The sequence below is a fragment of the Cherax quadricarinatus genome, chromosome 54 (assembly GCF_038502225.1).
Source record: "Cherax quadricarinatus isolate ZL_2023a chromosome 54, ASM3850222v1, whole genome shotgun sequence".
NCBI lineage: Eukaryota > Metazoa > Arthropoda > Malacostraca > Decapoda > Parastacidae > Cherax > Cherax quadricarinatus.
In genome coordinates this window covers 13,545,648-13,566,366 of record NC_091345.1, presented here as the reverse complement: position 1 = coordinate 13,566,366, position 20,719 = coordinate 13,545,648, and the positions used below count along the sequence as shown (strand labels likewise).

The 20,719-nt window shown below is 38.3% G+C and overlaps 1 protein-coding gene across 9 annotated transcripts in view; it reads right to left on the bottom strand.

The window, feature by feature from the left end:
* The window catches only part of Sara (Smad anchor for receptor activation), a 129,519-nt gene that overhangs the window by 88,851 nt on the left and 19,949 nt on the right, over positions 1–20,719 (bottom strand). For all 9 annotated transcript variants that reach the window (XM_070096645.1, XM_070096644.1, XM_070096643.1 and 6 more), the window contains exons 4-5: positions 17,926–18,270; positions 13,479–13,667 (exon numbers count right to left, since the gene is read on the bottom strand). In XM_070096645.1, the coding sequence (XP_069952746.1) occupies positions 13,479–13,667; positions 17,926–18,270 (534 nt within the window). The remainder of the gene's footprint in view (positions 1–13,478; positions 13,668–17,925; positions 18,271–20,719) is intronic.

The following is a 20,719-nucleotide window of genomic DNA, read 5'->3' as shown; positions in this document are numbered from 1 at the left end:
ACATCGCCGAGACCGCTAACTTTGCGAGAGCATAATTCCGTAAGTTTTCTATCAAATTTCAAACTTTTGGTGTCTTTATGATCGGGAAAAGATTCTCTATCTTTTCATAAGAGAAAATATTTTTTTTTTTTTTTTAAATTTGGCCGACCCTGAGAACGAGTTTCGGAGAGGGCCTGTCGACCCTCAAAGGGTTAATTAAAGGTGCAGGCATTGTACTCCCCATTTCCAGTACTCAAGTCCGGCTATATAAAAATAACTGGTTTCCCTGAATCCCTTCATTAAATATTACCATGCCCACACTCCAACAGCTCGTCAGGTCCCAAAAACCATCCGTCTCCATTCACTCCTATCTAACACACTCACGCATGCTTGCTGGATGTCCAAGCCCCTTGCCCACAAAACCTTCTTTACCCCCTCCCTCCAACCTTTTCAAGGACAACCCCTACCCCGCCTTCCTTCCCCTACAGATTCAAACACTCTCCATGTCATTCTACTTTGATCCATTCTCTCTAAATGACCAAACCACCTCAACAACCCCTCTTCAGCCCTCTAATGCTTTTATTAACTCCATACCTTCTCCTAATTTCCACACACTGAATTTTTTGCCTAATATTTACACCACACATTGCCCTTAAACAGGACATCTCCAATGCCTCTAACTGCCTCCTCGCTGCAGCATTTATTACCCAAGCTTCACACCCATGTAAGAGAGTTGGTACCATTATATTTTCATACATTCCCTTCTTTGCCTCCATAGATAACGTTTTTTGTCTCCACATACCTCAACGCACCACTCGCCTTTGTTCCTTCATCAATTCTATGGTTAACCTCATCCCTCACAAACCCATCCGCTGACCAAGAAACCACAATTACAACCATAAAAAATCATACAAAAATACACTTCAAGGTCAGTATTTTAATCCAAAAACAGGGTTGCATTTTTTCTTTATGCACTGCATGCTGCGGGATTTGTTTTACATGGTGCACACTTACCATATAGATGCAGTCTCTCATATCTAGGCCCAAATTTACCGCTCACAGCTTATCTGAGTGAGCTGAGCTCGTGATGTAGATCTACAGCTTGGGTCCTCAAAGGGTTAATGCATGATATATATCTATAAGCAGCAATGTACAGTATAGTTTTTACAAAAGCTTCTCTATTATCAATCTTATCATCACCTCAATGTGCAGTACTGCACAGAAAGTGTGTAAGAGATACACACACATTATAAAGAAGTCTTATCAAAACCACTTGCCAGTATAACACTTACTATTTTTAAAACATTTTTACCATATGTCATTCTTAATTACTACTACTGTTTTCATCTTTAAGTAGATGCTTTATAGTGTATATGGGTAGTGCGGGATGGGCTTCAGTCCTACTCTCAAAATTAGTGATGTAAAAAACATCACAGCCCTATATAGACCTTTGTAACTTGTGAGCTCATTACCTTGTACCTAGTTCAGCCATCCAAACTTTGGGGCCCAGTCCCTGGATCCATTACGTACCTCTGTAATCTGTAAATACCTTTGTAACTTGTCATGATTGTGACTAGACCTACCCGGAGTTCATTACCTTTGTAATTTGTGAGTTCATTACCTTTGTAAATTGTGAATTCATTACCTCTGTAACTTGCTGAGCTATCAAAACTTTTGAGTCCAGTCCCTGGACCAATTATGTACCTCTGTAATCTTTTGACTACTGCCCACAGGATGGGTATGGGGTGCATAATAAACATATTAAACTAAACTAACCTATATAGACAATATGTCCTTTCAAAACTTTTAATCTTTCTATACCATGTTAACAATGATAGCTCCTCCACTAAACACTATTATTTATGCCACAGCTCATTTACAATAAATCTAGTCATATCTCAGACATAAATAAATGAAATTAGAATTGCTAAACTCTTATCTAGACCATGCAGAAGCTTACAAAAGAAATCAATGATAATTTTTTTAATTTTTGCAAAACAAAATATATACAGTACACTGTACATTGTAGGCAGTGGAGATGTCATGTCTGAGGGCAATGTGTGGTGTGAATATAATGCAGAGAATTCATAGTTTGGAAATTAGGGGGAGGTACGGGATTACCAAAATCATTAACCAGAAGGCTGAGTAGGGGTTGTTGAGGTGGTTCAGACATGTAGAGGTTGGAACGAAACAGAATGAGTTCAAGAGTGCATAAATCTGTAGTGGATGGAAGACAGGGTAGGGGTCAACCTAGAAAAGGTTGGAGGGAGGGGGTAAAGGAGATTTTGTGTGCGAGGGGCTTGGACTTCCGGGAAGCATGTGTGAGCATGTTAGAAAGGAGCGAATGGAGACAAATGGTGTTTAGGACTTGACATGCTGTTGGAGTGTGAGCAAGGTAACATTTATGAAGAGAGTCAGGGAAACCGGCAGGCCGGACTTGAGTCCTGGAGATAGGAAGTACAGTGCATGTACTCTGAAGGAGGGGTTTAATGTTTCAGTTTTATAAATGTAGTGTAAGCATGCCTCTGGCAAGACAGTGATGGAGCGAATGATAATGAAAGTTTTTCTTTTTTGGGGCACCCTGCCTTGGTGGGAGAAGGCCGATGTGTTAATAAAAAATATAATGTTCAACCAATGAAATTATCTCATCAAAAAACAAATTACAATAATACCAACATCCTCCCTATGTTTTGTAGCAAAGATTTCAACCCTACCTACATTTTATAGACTTTCTTGAGCTTCCCCAGGTCATATCCTGAGTAAAATATAGGCACAAAAAATAAAGTAAGCATTTTTACAACCAACTTATTTTAACATATCTGCTAGAAAAAACTCTGCTCACTGGATGTATGATGGTGAATATGTTTTCTTCTTTGGGTAATCTTGCCTTGACGGGAGATGGCCACAGCATTAAAAAATTGAAATAATAATAATAATGTTAATAATCCTAAGTAGTAGGGTGGTGGACAGCAACCACCCAGGGAGGTATTACCATCCTGCCAAGTGAGTGTGAGACGGAAACCTGCAATTGTTTTACACGATGGTAGGATTGCTGGTGTTTTTTTTCTGTCTCATAAACATGCGGTATGTAGTAGTAGGTTGGTAGACAGCAACCGCCCAGGGAGGTATTACCATCCTGCCAAGTGAATGTAAAACAAAAGCCTGTAATTGTTTTACATGATGGTAGGATTGCTGGCGTCCATTTTTCTGTCTCATAAACATGCAAGATTTCAGGTATGTCTTGCTACTTCTACTTACACTTAGGTCACAATGCACATACATGTACAAGCATTTATATATGCACCCCTCTGGGTTTCCTTCTATTTTCTTTCTAGTTCTTGTTCTTGTTTATTTCCTCTTATCTCCATGGGGAAGTGGAACAGAATTCTTCCTCCCTAAGCCATGCGTGTTGTAAGAGGCGAATAAAATGCTGGGAGCAAGGGGCTAGTAACCCCTTCTGTATAAATTACTAAATTTAAAAAGAGAAACTTTCGTTTTACTTTTTGGGCCACCCTGCCTTGGTGGGATACAGCCGATTTGTTGAAAGAAGAAAACATGCGGTATACCAGGTATATCTTGCTACTTCTACTTACACTTAACCCTTTCAGGGTCCAAGGCCAAAATCTGAAGTGGTGCCCCAGTGTCCAAGAATTTAAAAAAAAAAAAATTGTTATTTTTTCTTATGAAATGGTAGAGAATCTTTTTGTGAATGTAATAAAACAAAAAGTATGAAATTTGATGGAAAATTGACAAAATTATGCTCTCGTGAATTTTGATGTGTCAGCGACATTTATGAATCGGCGATTTTGCCGACTTTGACTCCCATTTTAGGCCAATTACATTGTTCCAGTCGACCAAATTCTTAGCTATTTCACTAGCATTACTTCTATTCTATCGATTGAGCACAAGAAATCACCAAGTCAACTGTTTCAACTACAAAATAAAGTGACCGGAAATTGGTAATTTGGCCAATTTAACACAAAGTTCAAAATATTCCAATTTCAAAATGGGGTCCAGAATAAACAATGTAGGTATTCCTGGCACTAAACTAACATTTCCTCTGTTCATTAATTATGTTTTGAGGCTTTACAAATAAATTCCATTTTGATTTTTTATTCACATAATGAATTTTTATTCACACACAAAAAATAGAAGATTTACTGTTATGCAATATTGTAATAATTGTATAAATATCATCACCACATTTGTGAATGCATATTAGACCCACCAGCTGGCGTGTATTAGACGTGTGAGGTCGTTTGTTTACTCTTGAACATCGGCAAAAATTTAACATTTCCGCCACTTTGAGCTCAGTTTCAAGCCATTTCCAGTGCTAAAACCAATCAAAATTATCTCTATTTCTGTAATGTCTTCCATTCTATCAAATGAGACCAAGAAATCACAAATACAACTATAAAAAACATACGAAAAAACGCTGCAAAGTCGCTGTTTTAATCGAAAATCACGGTCTCAGTTTTTTTTCTCTCATTATACACAGTGTGCTGCAGGATTTGTTTTATGTGGTGCACACATACCACATAGATGTATTCTCTCATATCTAGGCCCAAATTTACCACTCACAGTTTATCAGAGTGAGCTGAGTTCATGACGTAGATCTACGGTTTGGACCCTGAACGTAAAGCCGTAGATCTACGGGACGGACCCTGAAAGGGTTAAGTCATACTACACATGCATGTACATGAATATACATATATATATTCATACCCATCTGGGCTTTCTTCTATTTTCTTAATAGCACTTCTTTCTTTCTTTCAACACACCGGCCGTATCCCACCAAGGCAGGGTGGCCCAAAAGGAAAACGAAAGTTTCTCTTTTAAATTAAGTAATTTATACGGGAGAAGGGGTTACTAGCCCCTTGCTCCTGGCATTTTAGTCGCCTCTTACAACACGCATGGCTTACAGAGGAAGAATTCTGTTCCACTTCCCCATGGAGATAAGAGGAAATAAACAAGAACAAGAACTAGAAAGAAAATAGAAGAATACCCAGAGGGGTGTGTATATATATGCTTGTACATGTATGTGTAGTGTGAGCTAAGTGCAAGTAGAAGTAGCAAGACATACCTGAAATCTTGCATGTTTATGAAACAGACAAAAGACACCAGCAATCCTACCATCATGTAAAACAATTACAGGTTTTCATTGTGCACTCACTTGGCAGGACGGTAGTACCTCCCTGGGTGGTTACTGTTTACCAACCTACTACCTAGGTTAATAGCACTTGTTCTTCTTTATTTCCTCTTATCTCTATAGGGAAGTGGAACAGACTTCTTCCTCCATAAGCTATGCGTGTCGTAAGAAGCGACTAAAATGCTGGGAGCAAGGGGCTAGTAAACCCTTCTCCTGTATAAATTACTGAATTTAAGAAGAAAAACTTTCCTTTTTCTTTTAGGTCACCCTGCCTCAGTGGGATATGGTCAGTGTTAAAAAAAAAAAAAAATACACCCTTATAATTTATTAAAAATACAGTACTGTGAACAGGTTAGTATATAGCCCTTCAAACCCTACACCTTCTCCAAAACAACGATTCACTCACCCTATTTTAAATAAAAATTAAAAACAAATGATCCAAAAAAAACTCAGGACTACACCTCAACTCCTTACCAACATATGGTTTACCTTGCACATGATACAAGCATTACTTGTACAACCACCACTATGCAAAAACCACTGCATACAAAAATCATGTCATATTAGGATTAGCATCTTTGTAGTGAAGCTTCATTCGACAAAAGGTAATAAAAGATACAATACTAAAGCTGGAACATCAACAAATAACCCGCACTTAGGAGAGGAACCTTATGATGGCATTTCTGTCTGTGCTGGACCACTGTCAGGTATCCATTGTGCAAATTATTTTGAAAACCACACTTTTATCTCTCTAGATTAAAACATTTATGTTCTGCAAGGTTTCTTTAACAGACATGGGACACAGTCTGGTGGAAATAAAACCCGACATTTGGAGTGTGTCTTATTACCTCCTGACATAAACCAATATAAACACTGACTTAACAAAAGTGATTCAAGCTTCCTACTAGATGGAATATTTTCCTTAGCTAATTAACCTTGCTCAGTCTATCTTTAGAATGCTAAAATACATTATAACAAACACAGAGCAATAAGTTAGTCTTAATGCATCACAAGAAATATCATACTACTGTGGTAATAGTAAATAGCACTGTTAATGGATCAGTGACTAGGTACATATGGCTGCCAATTTAACAAAGTAATCAATTTATCCAAGTGATCAGGTGCTGAGTTTTGTCAAAGTACACATTTCATACATGTTTCACTGGTAGGCTTGTGAAAGAGAATTACTCAAATCAAGTTAGAACAATCTCTATTATCATGGAGAAGAGCTAATCCCATAAACATTATACAGTGGACCCCCGCATAACGATCACCTCCGAATGCAACAAATTATGTAAGTGTATTTATGTAAGTGCGTTTGTACGTGTATGTTTGGGGGTCTGAAATGAACTAATCTACTTCACAATATTCCTTATGGGAACAAATTCGGTCAGTACTGGCACCTGAACATACTTCTGGAGTGAAAAAATATTGTTAACCGGGGGTCCACTGTACAACCCAATGGAAAGGAGAGGAAAGGGGTAATCAAGTATGAATCAATTAAGGAAAGGGTAGTTCCAATTCCTTGGAAAAAGAGCCCATCATAAGAATAAGGGTACTTTTTTTTTTAAGGGTATTTTTTTTTTACCACTGCATTGGCCATTTCCCGCCAAGGCAGGGTGACCAAAAAAAAACAAAAAAAGAAACATTTAAACATTTTTATCATCACTCACTCCACTACTGTTTTGCCAAAGGTGTGCTGACGCTACACTTCAAAAACTGTAACATACCTCCACCCCTCCTTCAGAGCACAGGCACTGTATTTCCTGCCTCCAGGACTCAAGTCCACCTAACTGGTTTTCCCTGAATCCCTTCATAAATGTTACTTTGATCACACTCCATCAGCACATCAAGTTGTAAAAAACCACTTGCCTCCACTCCCTCCTATCTATCACACTTAAACATGCTGGAAGTCTAAGTCCCTTGCACACACCTCTTCCTCCTCTACCCCATCAATCCAACCTTTCTATACCATAGTCAGTAAATGTATTTGCATAATGAGAACCCACCTTCAATTCTGCTTTTCACTTTCCCCTTCCTTGGATCAAACCTAACTGTTTCAGATTTTCTAAGAACTGTATGACCCCTAAAGGCTTAGCACCTTACCATGAATATATTAATAATCTGCTTCTCAACTGCATGTTTTTGAAAAGAAAGCTCACACAACTCCCCCAGTAAGACTATTCTATATACATTTGAACTGTGATGTCAACATACTTCTGGAAAGTCAGTGATTAAACATTATTATTATTTTTTTTTTTTTTTATCATCACACTGGCCGATTCCCACCAAGGCAGGGTGGCCCGAAAAAGAAAAACTTTCACCATCATTCACTCCATCACTGTCTTGCCAGAAGGGTGCTTTACACTACAGTTTTTAAACTGCAACATTAACACCCCTCCTTCAGAGTGCAGGCACTGTATTTCCCATCTCCAGGACTCAAGTCCGGCCTGCCGGTTTCCCTGAATCCCTTCATAAATGTTACTTTGCTCACACTCCAACAGCACGTCAAGCATTAAAAACCATTTGTCTCCATTCACTCCTATCAAACACGCTCACGCATGCCTGCTGGAAGTCCAAGCCCCTCGCACACAAAACCTCCTTTACCCCCTCCCTCCAACCTTTCCTAGGCTGACCCCTACCCCGCCTTCCTTCCACTACAGACTGATACACTCTTGAAGTCACTCTGTTTCGCTCCATTCTCTCTACATGTCCGAACCACCTCTGGACAACAGTTTTGGTAATCCCGCACCTCCTCCTAACTTCCAAACTACGAATTCTCTGCATTATATTCACACCACACATTGCCCTCAGACATGACATCTCCACTGCCTCCAGCCTTCTCCTCGCTGCAACATTCATCACCCATGCTTCACACCCATATAAGAGCGTTGGTAAAACTATACTCTCATACATTCCCCTCTTTGCCTCCAAGGACAAAGTTCTTTGTCTCCACAGACTCCTAAGTGCACCACTCACCCTTTTCCCCTCATCAATTCTATGATTCACCTCATCTTTCATAGACCCATCCGCTGACACGTCCACTCCCAAATATCTGAATACATTCACCTCCTCCATACTCTCTCCCTCCAATCTGATATCCAATCTTTCATCACCTAATCTTTTTGTTATCCTCATAACCTTACTCTTTCCTGTATTCACTTTTAATTTTCTTCTATTGCACACCCTACCAAATTATGATGAATGTGTTTTCCTATTTTTTGGATCACCCCCTTTGATGGGAGACAGCCAGTGTCAAAAAAAAAATGTGACCACTCTCGAAAGTTCTTTTATCCTCATAGCCAGACCTGACACAAGACTTCCTTACTGACTGCCTGGTCAACCAGGCTGCTGCTGCTAGTGACTCTCAGCCATCACAGCTTGGTTGATCAGGCACTCGTGCAGATAGAGGCACAAGTGTCCTCTTAATAACTTCTAACTGCCTTATTATCACATTTGGTAAAGTTTAATGGTGTGGATTTTAGTCTTCCATTATTTGCCTTTCAAATACATTAGTGTTTATGTGGCTCCTTGCAAATGGCAGTCTTGGAATGTTGAAAAACTAATTATTTTGAAATGTATGCTATGAACACATGTGCTTCCCAGCTGATATCTTGATCTTGCAGATGAGCAAATGAACTGATTTAGGCAGTACTTAGAGAGGACTTGTCCATAGTTCAGTTTTTGTTATTTGGAAATTGGCCTGCTATGAGTCAATGTTCTGCTACATCATTAATCTCCAAAATTAACTACCAATGCCAAATTCATTTTTCCAAGTAGGGCCTAAGCCATGTGAAGAAATTCCTGGTATCTATACAAAAGAAACTGTGTATGCACATCAATGCTTTGCAAGCACTCAGAGCAGTTTAGAAAAAAAAAGACATGATTACTTTCATGCAACTAATGTACAAATTTCTGGCCAATGAACTCATCTGTTGTATGGGAATTTTATAGTAAAACAATCTGCTACACCTTTTTCTGACAGCTGCTCCATCCTTCTCATGGACTGGTTCCATCTATATTTCTGTAATCTTGGAGGGCAGAACAAATCCAATAAACAATTTTCAACCTGCTTTCTAACAGTCTTGGTAATAAGTGAAAAATAGGCTCATCTTTATGCACTGGCAAAATGGAGTTTTAAAATAATGGAATAAAGCAGTTCACAAGAGTTTTACAAAATTCTGAGACACATTTTCTGGGAATTCACAAATTCATTTACACAAAACAATTTCACTTCTCTTTTCTTGAGATCTTGTCCAATGTCCTGTTTCTTATGAGCTGCCTCCTAAGGCATTCTTGCTGATCTGGAAAGCACTGGGATCATTATGACCTAAATTATAAAACAAATGGTTTAGTTGGAGTTGTGACTTGACCCCTACAACCACAAATAGACGAGTAAAGTGTGAGGTAGCGAAAGACACTGAAAGAATGTATTTTTGCTTCTCATGGGATGGACAAGACTAGACCACTGTGGAAAGCATAAGATTACCAGCGTATTAAGGTTTGGAAGATGGTGCTCTTCATCACAATATCTGACACAATGATTCACAGCACATACCAAATAAACTATCATATTTAATTCTAACAACCATTGTCAACACACTAAAAAACTATGCATAAAAAACATCAAAAGCTGTGAAGCAAGAACACTAATGCAAAACAACACTGTTTCAACACCGATGAATTTACAGCTTCAGGCCATAATTGATCTCTGCCACTCAGAATGTCCTTTACACAAACTGCTAATATTAACTAATTAAGAAGCACCAATATACCAATAATGCCCATGGGGCAATTACAACAATTCTGTTAATAGAGGGGGGAAATATAATTGAGAATTATTTATAGTAATGTTAATAATCCCACATGTACAAATTTATAGCTCCACAAAGAATCGTGTCTGTAGCAAAGAGCAACTGCAGCACCTTGCACCCTGTATCAATTTTTTTTTTTTTTAAATGCTGGCTGTCTTCCAATGAGGCAATGTGAGCCGAAAAAAATGCTTTCACCATCATTCACACTATCAATGTCTTGCCAGAGGCACTCGAATACAACAGTTGAGATGTCTCTCCGAACAGCAGATATCCCTAACCCATCCTTTAGAGAGCAGAAACTGGACTTCCCACCTCCAGGACTCAAATCCGGCTAACTGGTTTCCCTGAATCTCTTCACAAAATGTTACCCTGCTCACACTCCAACAGCTCGTCAGGTCCCAAAAAGCCATTTGCCTCCACTCACTCCTGTCTATTTCTTCTTTCAACAAACCGGCTGTATCCCACCGAAGCAGGGTGGCCCAAAATGAAAAACAAAAGTTTCTCTTTTTAACTTTAGTAATATATACAGGAGAAGGGGTTACTAGCCCCTTCGTCCCAGCATTTTAGTCGCTTCTTACAACACGCACGGCTTACAGAGGAAGAATTCTGTTCTACTTCCCAATGGAGATAAGAGGAAATAAATAAGAACAGGAATTAGTAAGAAAATAGGAGAAAACCCAGAGGGGTGTGTTTATATATATATATGCTTGTACATGCATATGTAGTGTGACGTAAGTGTAAGTAGAGTAGCAAGACATACCTAAAATTTTACATGCTTATGAGACAGAAAAAAGGACACCAGCAATCCTACCATTATGTAAAACAATTACAGGCTTTCATTTTACACTCACTTGGCAGAACAGTAGTACCTCCCTGGGTGATTGCTGTCTAGCAACCTACTACGTAATGTTATTTTTATGTTGTCAGTATTTGGCCTAGCCTAAGAGGCAACTGAAGGAAATTCTGATTTACTGAAAACTAATTGTCTAAACTTCATGAATTTTTCACAGAATGAATTTAAAAACATCACAGTGATTAAAAAATAAAAATACCAAAAAATAATTTTTTGTATGGTAACACTCAAAAACTTATTCATCAAAAAACTTTACTTCAAAAATGTCAACTGTACTTCACACAATTTTTTTTTTAGACACAAATCTAAATTTAGAGAATAAAGTAGTATTTTTTAAGTATATGAATCAATTTTCTAAAATTTTGACAGTGAATGACTGAATTTTGCATATATCCAAAAAAATCAGATAATTTCAACAATAAATGGCTAAGATGTAATCATTTGAAGGAACAAAAATTGATAACAGTACTCAAGAGAATCCACTCACTTCTTGAGCCAGCCAGGCTGACACTGACACTATAACATACCACAACATACTGTAACCATGATTTCTTTTCTCTTTCTTCTTCTCTCAACACACCGGCCGTATCCCACCGAGGCGGGGTGGCCCAAAAGGAAAAACGAAAGTTTCTCCTTTTACATTTAGTAATATATACAGGAGAAGAGGTTACTAGCCCCTTGCTCCCGGCATTTTAGTTGCCTCTTACAACACGCATGGCTTACGGAGGAAGAATTCTGTTCCACTTCCCCATGGAGATAAGAGGAAATAAACAAGAATAAGAACTAGAAAGAAAATAGAAGAAAACCCAGAGGGGTGTGTATATATGTGCTTGTACATGTATGTGTAGTGTGACCTAAGTGTAAGTAGAAGTAGCAAGACGTACCTGAAATCTTGCATGTTCATGAGACAGAAAAAAGGACACCAGCAATCCTACCATCATGTAAAACAATTACAGGCTTTCGTTTTACACTCACTTGGCAGGACGGTAGTACCTCCCTGGGCGGTTGCTGTCTACCAACCTACTACCCATAATTTCTTTTCTCACTGATGTCAAATATTTTGTAGTGTGGAACAATACTCTTCTCCAGACTGAGGGACTGACCACCTCAAAACTTCAAGGGTGATGGACTGATTACATTGTCTTCATGTCTCTTCTGCTTCTATCAACTTTACTATACTCGTCTGAAGAAGTCTACTGTGTAGGCGAAACGTTTCGAAATAAAGATACCTAACTGTTGCATGTGTGTCTTACCTAACAACAAATATTTTGTAAATCTATATCAATTTTTAGTGAAAAAAAAAAGAAAACAGATTTGTTAAAATATAAATGAAAAAATCATCTACATATATTGCCAGTCACTCAGGAATGATGTCATCACAGCAAAATATAAATTACCAATAAAATCACTCAGATATGTCCTAGTGACAAGAATCTTACACAGGCATGTAATGACAAATCTTGACTATTTTATAACCATGCATCACAAAATCATAATTTCTTTTAATAAATTTTGTCAAAAGTTTGGACTTCTTACATCTGCCCCTTAAGACTGCCCAAAATACTATGCATAGCTATGGGCTTTTCCATGTAAGAAACATATGCTGTTAACCCACTAATGCATGTTCTAGGGAAATAAAGTTGTCATCATTATCAGACGAGTAACTTGCAGGATGCCACCTAAATGTTTACTTTTTCATTGCTCTAAGAACATGGCACAAAATTTTTTCTGATTTTCTTCCCTGGAACTCTTCAGACGATTCAAGAATTTTATGATTTCTCTACGGTCAGTACCTCTTGTAAATTTCTTTTCTTTTGAGCCTGCATCTGTAGCCATTTGTGTTTCTCTGATACTAAATCCTCTGCTGTACCTTGTAGTGCAAAATGCTCAAATCCGGTGGCAGCTCATCCAAAGGAGCTGCAGTCTCCCCAGATGCTCACTGCCAGACGTATGACTTCGTCAACCTTATGCTAAAATAATTTGCAACTGACAAATATATTACAGGCAAAATCTATTGTATGTTGTTTTCAATGTATTCATAAGCAAAATTTTATTTTTGTTGAAACGAGATAAAAAGTGATTAAAATCAGAAGTTTGATGCGGTACGACAGTATAGGTATTACTGGCGCTACAAGCCGCCACTGCTCAAATCCCAAGAGAGTAAAGATAGAACATGTTTTAATATTTATCATCCTTTCACAGAAGGCACTAAACCTGTATAGACCATTTGGTGGAGAGCATGGTAGAAGCTCAGTCCTATAAAGATGGTACATATTTATTATACGCTTCATCTATGTAAGAAAAAATCTAAGCATGCTACAAATTTTGCCACATTGTGTTTCAGCCATGAAGTTACTGTAGTTACTTTTTTGTCAATGTACCAGTATATATATATTCTTTGCATCAAGAAAGTCAAGATGCTCATTACTAATACAATGTGACTTGTGGAGTACTGGTGAGCTGGATATTTCTTTCCTTCATACACATGATGAAAAATAGTAATACTACTAAAATTTGCCACAAAACAAAATTAAAAAGAGCAAAAAAACAAAAAATAGTCAAGCAACAAAATGATAATATAAATTTACATTACTGCAACTTAGGTAGATAAGCAGGAGCCTAAAATGCTCTAGAACACAAATCAACCACTGTAGTACAGAAAATACCTCTATACCGCACTTACCTTCACGCTTCAAGACACCAACAGGGACCATAACAGTGGGAGGGGGAATAGCAGCTGAAGCTGCTACCTGCTGAGGAGGGGGCACACGAGAACAGTACTCCATAGGATTATTAGGGTCTGGTGGGTGTCGCTGGCTGTCGGACTGTTGCCGACTCTGCCTTATTTCTCTGTCATGTGCATCATCTTGCCCTTCAAAATAAAAAATTAGTGATTTCATTATCCTGTTAACATACACTATTGTACTTCCCATTTCTCTTTTACAAAATTTATTCTCACCAAGATAGCATGACCCAAAGAAGGAAACACATTTGTCATCATTCATTCTCTAGTTGTTCTTTTAGAAGTGCATAAACACCACAGTTAAAATGACCCTTTGAACTGCATGATCCACACTCATCTTTCAGGCCTTAGGTCTGTATTACCCACCTCCACAACCGAAGTCCAGCTAATCATTTTCCATGAATCCCTTCGTGAAGTATTACCTTGCTCATGCTTCAGCAGCATGTCAAATCCTAAAAACTCCTTGTCATCACTCACTCCAATCTAACATACAGTACTCAAACATGCCTGCTTGATGGTAAAGCCCATAACATTTAAAATACTCACACCTTCCTTCCAAAATTTCCTGGGATGTCATCTACATTTCCTCTCATCCACCCTCAAATTTATACACCCCCTTGATGACCCTATCTTCCTTCTTCCTTTCTAAATGACCAAACCCCTCCTCTGTCCTCTGAATTAACCTCATTCTAATTACCTTTCTCCTTATTTTCTGCAGAATACTCATATCAAACACTTATTTCAAACACACCAGTTCCACTGCCTGTACCTCCTCTCTGCTGCCTCACATCCATACAAATATGTATGTTAGTACTGTACCATTATACTCTGGTAAGTAAACAGCAATCAACAAGGGAGATATTACCATATCCTCTCATACAAGTGTGAAATGCATACAGATAGCAAAATGGTAGACAAATACCCAGGGAGGTACCACTGTCTTATTATGCAAACACGAAACTGAAGCCTGTCACATTTTGCAAAATGTCACGACTGCTGGTCTTCACTGCTTCATGATACATAAGATGACAGGTAAATCCTGCAAATATCTTGCATTCAACATGTACTCCATGTATACAAATGAGCATTCTTATGACTGGTTTCAGGGGTTCTATCCTCAGACTGTCCGAAGCCAGACCTCTTTTTTCTGTTTTGTCGAGGTCCCAGGAACACGAGTCCTATTTCCCTGTATATTCTTCATTTGAATAACATTAATTTGGATAAAATGCCACATTTCAAGAGAGGGCAACAGGCACATTACTTGAGGAGGTCACTTTACTGTATACAGCCTCTCCTCACTTAACAACAGGGTTCCGTTCCTAACAGTAGGTCGGTAAGCAAACTGATCGTTAAGTGAGGAGCATACTATACTGGTATTGGTTTCTGTCACCTTTGCAGCATTTATAACATTTCTGGTATATTTTTAAATGTTTATACAGTGGTTTACTGTATACTGTAAGAAACAGAATATTTAGGTTTGCATACTGGTTGGAGAGCTGGTCATAAGTCTGAGTGGTCGGTAAACAAGTATGTCACTAAGTGAGGAGAGGCTGTATTATGTTTTGCTGAAGACAACATATTAAACAAATTGCACATTAGGCAACTTCACTATCTTAGCACTGCAAGAAAGGGTGTGAGAAAGGGTGGGTGGATGTAAAGAAAAAGCCTCTCACATGGATCAGTGTACAGGAGGGCCCTGTTTTATGGTGCTTTGCTTTATGGCAATTCGTTTATATGGACATTTCAAATTATGCCCAAAAATTTATTTATACGACTCATGATTAGCTATTACAGCATCTGCACACCACTTGTTCACTCTCAGTTTGTTTACATCCTCTGTGAGCTCTGCATCTCTCAATTATGTCTGGAAACTTTCCCAAGTTTTGAGTGTTCTAAAGTCAGTGTATATTATATATATACTCTGTGTTACAATGCCATCTAGGAATTTAAAAAAAAAAAAAAAAAAGTTTTTTTTTCTTATGAAATGGTAGAGAATCTTTTTCTGAAGGTAATAAAAAAAAGTATGAAATTTGATGGAAAACTGATGAATGGAACAAAGTAGAATGACTTGGAGAGTGTATAAATCTATTGGGGAAGGAAGTCGGGGTAGCGGTCATCCCCAAAAAGGTTGGAGGGAAGGTGTAAAGGAAGTTTTGTGGATGAGGGGCTTAGACATCCAGCAAGTGTGCGTGAGCATGTTAGATAGGATTGAATGGACACTAATGGTTTTTGGGACCTGACAAGCTGTTGGAGTGTGTGCAGAGTAATATTTTGTGAAGGGATTCAGGGAAAGCAATTAGCTGGACTTGAGTCCTGGAAATTGGAAGTACAATGCCTGTGCTTTCAGAAGAGTTTAGGATATTGGCAGTTTGGAGGGATGTCTAAACTGTCATATCTGAGTGCCTCTGCAAAGACAGTGATTATGTATGGGTGATGGTGAAAGTGTCCATTGATGATGAAAGTTTTTTCTTTCTTTTTGGGTTTTCATTCTTTTTGAGTCCCCATGCCTCAGTGGGAAACAGCCGATGTGTTAAAAAAATATATAATTTGAAACAATATAAGGCTCTGCAGTAAATGGGACAAAAGGAAAATGGCAACAGTAAGTATGAGAGAGGTGAAAGCTCATAAACTAAGGGAGGAGGAAGTTAGGGTGAGATGTAAGCAACTTTTGGCATAAAGGTGGGCTAGTGCAAGCATGGGTAGTAGGGGGGTTGAAGAGGGATGGGATAGCTTTAAAACTCCAGTATTAGAATGAGGGGCAGAAGTTTGTGGCTTTTGAGAGGTTTTTACTAGGCAGAAGTGATATAAGAAGGGCTGAGTATATAAAGAGTAAAAGAAAGGTGAAGAGAGTGGTGAGAGAGTGCAAAAGGAGAGCAAATGATAGGAGTGGGAGGGCACTGTCACGAAATTTTGATGAGAATAAGAAAAAATTTTGGAGTGAGATGAACAAGTTAAGAAAGCCTAGGAAACAAATGGATCTGTCAGTTAAAAACAGAGTAAGGGAGTTAGTTGATGGGGAACTGGAGATATTGGGTAGATGGTGGGAATATTTTGAAGAATTTTTAAATGTCAATGAAGAAAGGGAGGCAGTAATTTCATGCATTGGCCAGGGAAGTATAACACCTTTTAGAAGTGAAGAAGAACAGGATGTGAGTGTGGGGGACATGCATGAAACATTACGTAGAATGAAAGGAGGTAAAGCAGATGGAACCGATGGGATCATGACAGAAATGTTAAAAGCAGGGGGAGATACAGTATTGAAGTGGTTGGTATTTTTGTTTAATAAATGTATGAAAGAGGGGAAGGGTCACCCTGCCTTGGTGGGAAACAGCCGTGTTAAAAAAAAAAAAAGTCTCAGCAGAAACCCACTAATTATGCAAATGCATTCTGGGCAAACTAATCATAAGGCTTACATACTACCTATATCTAGATTATATCTGTTCAATGACCTGCACTTTATGGAATGGCTGAATTGAGGTGGCAAAATTAAAGCATGAGAATTTACAGGCAGTTAATGAATATAACAATTTTGAGATTTAATAGGTATTTTTTAATAATATTAGTAAAGGTGTTGGCAGGTACAGAACTTCTGGAATTGTCAGGTAATGGGTTCCAAATTTTGGAGCCTCTTATCTACATGGAGTTTCTGAACAGGTCAAGTTGCACACACTGAATGTCAGAGATACAGTGGACCCCCGGTTAACGATATTTTTTCACTCCAGAAGTTTGTTCAGGTGCCAGTACTGACCGAATTTGTTCCCATAAGGAATATTGTGAAGTAGATTAGTCCATTTCAGACCTCCAAACATACACGTACAAACGCACTTACATAAATACACTTACATAATTGGTCGCATTCGGAGGTGATCGTTATGCGGGGGTCCACTGTACTTGTTCCCTGTACTGTGTCCATATGTTCTGTTGCAGCTCTCCATATAAGTGTAAGCTCCCCTTTTCTATTCTATGTGAGGGTTATCTGTGTATTGTTTCAGTCATGGTATTGTGCCTTTTGTTAATCAGAATTTAAACTCTTAGTTAATATTTGTAATGAGGGTCCTGTAGATCTACATAGCGTGCACAATAGAAAGTATGAATACATATTTTGTTCATTAAGCAAATTTTAACTTTTGAGCAAGGAGGTTGTGTGTTGTTTTGATTCTGAATGCATAATTATTCTAGGAGCTAATATTTGCTGACTAACAAGTTTAAAGGTGATTAATTGTGTTGATCTATTTAGTTCAACATCTATAAAAATAATTAACCAAGTCAATACATTTTTTCGGAGACATGCATATATTAATTGCCTATACACCTTTTTCTTATGTAAACAGAGTTCACATCTTAGTTTTCATTCCAGTTAATCTAGAAAATAATATGTTTAACTAACCTGCCTGTATGATTTGTAGACACGTTCCACACACTCTAGCCTCTTTGTAGTCCATATATGGAAGAGGGGCCTTGTGATGACAACACTGAGCACACAATACTCGCCCACAAGCTCGACAGTGGTGACGTCGGCGAATCACAGTAAACTTTAAACCACATTCTTGGCAATTTGGTGCATCTTCATCAGGGATCCAGAATGGAGCCACATGACCAACAAGACTTCCATTGCTCTCAGTAGGATTAGACTGGCAGGCTGATGCTTCTGCTGCTCCCAAAAGATCACTGCTCCCCTCATCTTCTCTCCCAGAACCACTGTCATCATCGTACACAGCAGTTACCAAAGTCCCTGCAATGAGAACACAGTAATAACCACTCCAATTTTAAAAAAATACAACAATGCACATATAAAATATATTTTATATCCATAAAAACTGGTATTAAGATGCACATTATGTGCATCCATTTATCAACACAGTATCTTCCTTAGTGCTTCATGCACAACTTCTTACACACATCTTGTATATCCTTATGCATCTTTTGTATTTTGTAAGAGCATTTGCAACATATTCCAAAGCTAAAGTCATTTTTTAATACACCAGCTAATTCCCACAAAGGCAGGATGACCTTAAAAAAGGAAAGAGATAATTCCTTGTACTGTGCCCATGTGTTCATGATGTATCAATCACATTCTCAAAGTATATTTTGAATGGTATTTTCCAACTGATGTTATTAATAGAGAATATAGTATATCTCCATGGGGAAGTGGAGAAGAATCCTTCCTCAATAAGCCATGTGTGTCATAGAGGTGACTCAAATGCTTGCCTGACCAAGCACAATATACTTAATCCTTGTCAACTTGGGTTCAGACTGTAAAAGAGTACTATTGATGCAACAATAGGAATGCTAGACAAAGTTTATTCAGCACTTGAGAGAAATAAGTATCCTATTGGATTCCTCACTCATCTACAAAAGGCTTTTGATATGGATGACAACAGTACTCTCCTTCTCAAGCTTAATCACTACGGAGTCAGAGGACAGTTACACACATTCAAAAACTTACCTCAGTAACAGACAACAATATGTAACAATAAATGACAACTCATCCAGTACCTTATGCATAAGCCTTGGTGTTCCCCAAGGTAGCATTCTGGGTCCTCTTCTCTTCCTCATCTATAGCAATGACCTACCTAATACCACCTAGCATTTGAAACCTTAACACTTTGTTAACAACAAACCCTTTTTAATATCAAGCTCAGATCCCATGTCAATTAACATTATAGCAAATAATGAACTTAAAAGAGGTCCTCACATGGATAATTACAAAAAAACTCACCCTCAATATTGAAAAAATCTATATATCTTTTGGAAGTAAACCATGTCCAAATTTTAATACTGGAATCAACAATACTCAAGCAAAAACTACAGGAAAATTCCTAGGTCTAACAGTAGACATCAAACTGAAATTTAATACTCACATCCAACACACACCAACTAAAGTCTCTAGGACTTCAGGAAAACTCTCCAAAATTAGCCATTATGTGCTACAATCCACACTACTAACATTATTTTTTCCTAATCTACCCATACCTCACATATGGAATCTAATCCTGGGGATCCACTTCAGGAACAAACCTTAAACCAACTACAGCTTAACAAAAGGGTGCTCTCGGAACAATTAAAAACTCTATGACTAGGCAACACACGATGCCCTTATTTAAATCCCTGTACCTATTAAATAATAATGTAATTCATACTTACTACTGTTCAATCCACATGTTCAAAACATTGCATTGTAATTACGCTAAATTCTGCAATTCCTAGAAAATTATAACAGAATACATAAGCACCACACTAAAAACAAATAGTGGTACCAACACTCTTACATGGGTGTGAAGCTTGGGTTGCAAATGCTGCAGTGAGGAGGCGCCTGGAGGCTGTGGAGATGTCTTATCTAAGGGTAATGTGTGGTGTAAATATTATGCAGAGAATTCGGAGTGTGGAAATCAGGAGGTGTGGAGTTAATAAAAGTATTAGTCAGAGGGCTGAAGAAGGGTTGTTGAGGTGGTTTGGTCATTTAGAGAGAATGGATCAAAATAGAATGACTTGGAGAGCATATAAATCTGTAGGGAAAGGAAGGCAGGGTTGGGGTCATCCTAGAAAAGGTAGGAGGGAGTGGGTAAAGGAGGTTTTGTGGGCGAGGGGTTTGGACTTCCAGTAAGAATGTGTGAGCGTGTTAGATAGGAGTGAATGGAGACAAATGGTTTCTGGGACCTGACGAGCTGTTGGAGTGTGAGCAGGTAACATTTAGTGAAGGGATTCAGGGAAACTGGTTACTTTTATATAGCCGAATTTGTGTACCGGAAATGGGAAGCACAATGGCTACACTTTAAAGGAGGGGTTTGGGATATTGGCAGTTTGGAGGGGTATGTTTTATATCTTTATATATGCTTCTAAACTGTTGTAGCTGGGCACGTCTGCAAAGACAGTGATTATGTGCGAGTGAGGTGAAGGTGTTGAATGATGATGAAAGTATTTTCTTTTTGGGGATTTTCTTTCTTTTTGGGTTACCCTGCCTCGGTAGGAGATGGCCGACTTATTGCAAAAAAAAAAAATTGTCTTTATATACTTCTTTCAACAAACCAGCCATATCCCACCAAGGCAGAGTGACCCAAAAAGAAAAACAGGAGTTTCTCTTTTTAAATTTTGTAATTTATACAGGAAAGGGGTTACTAGCCTCTTGCTCCCAACATTTTAATGACCTCTTACGATATGCATGGCTTACAGAGGAAGAATTC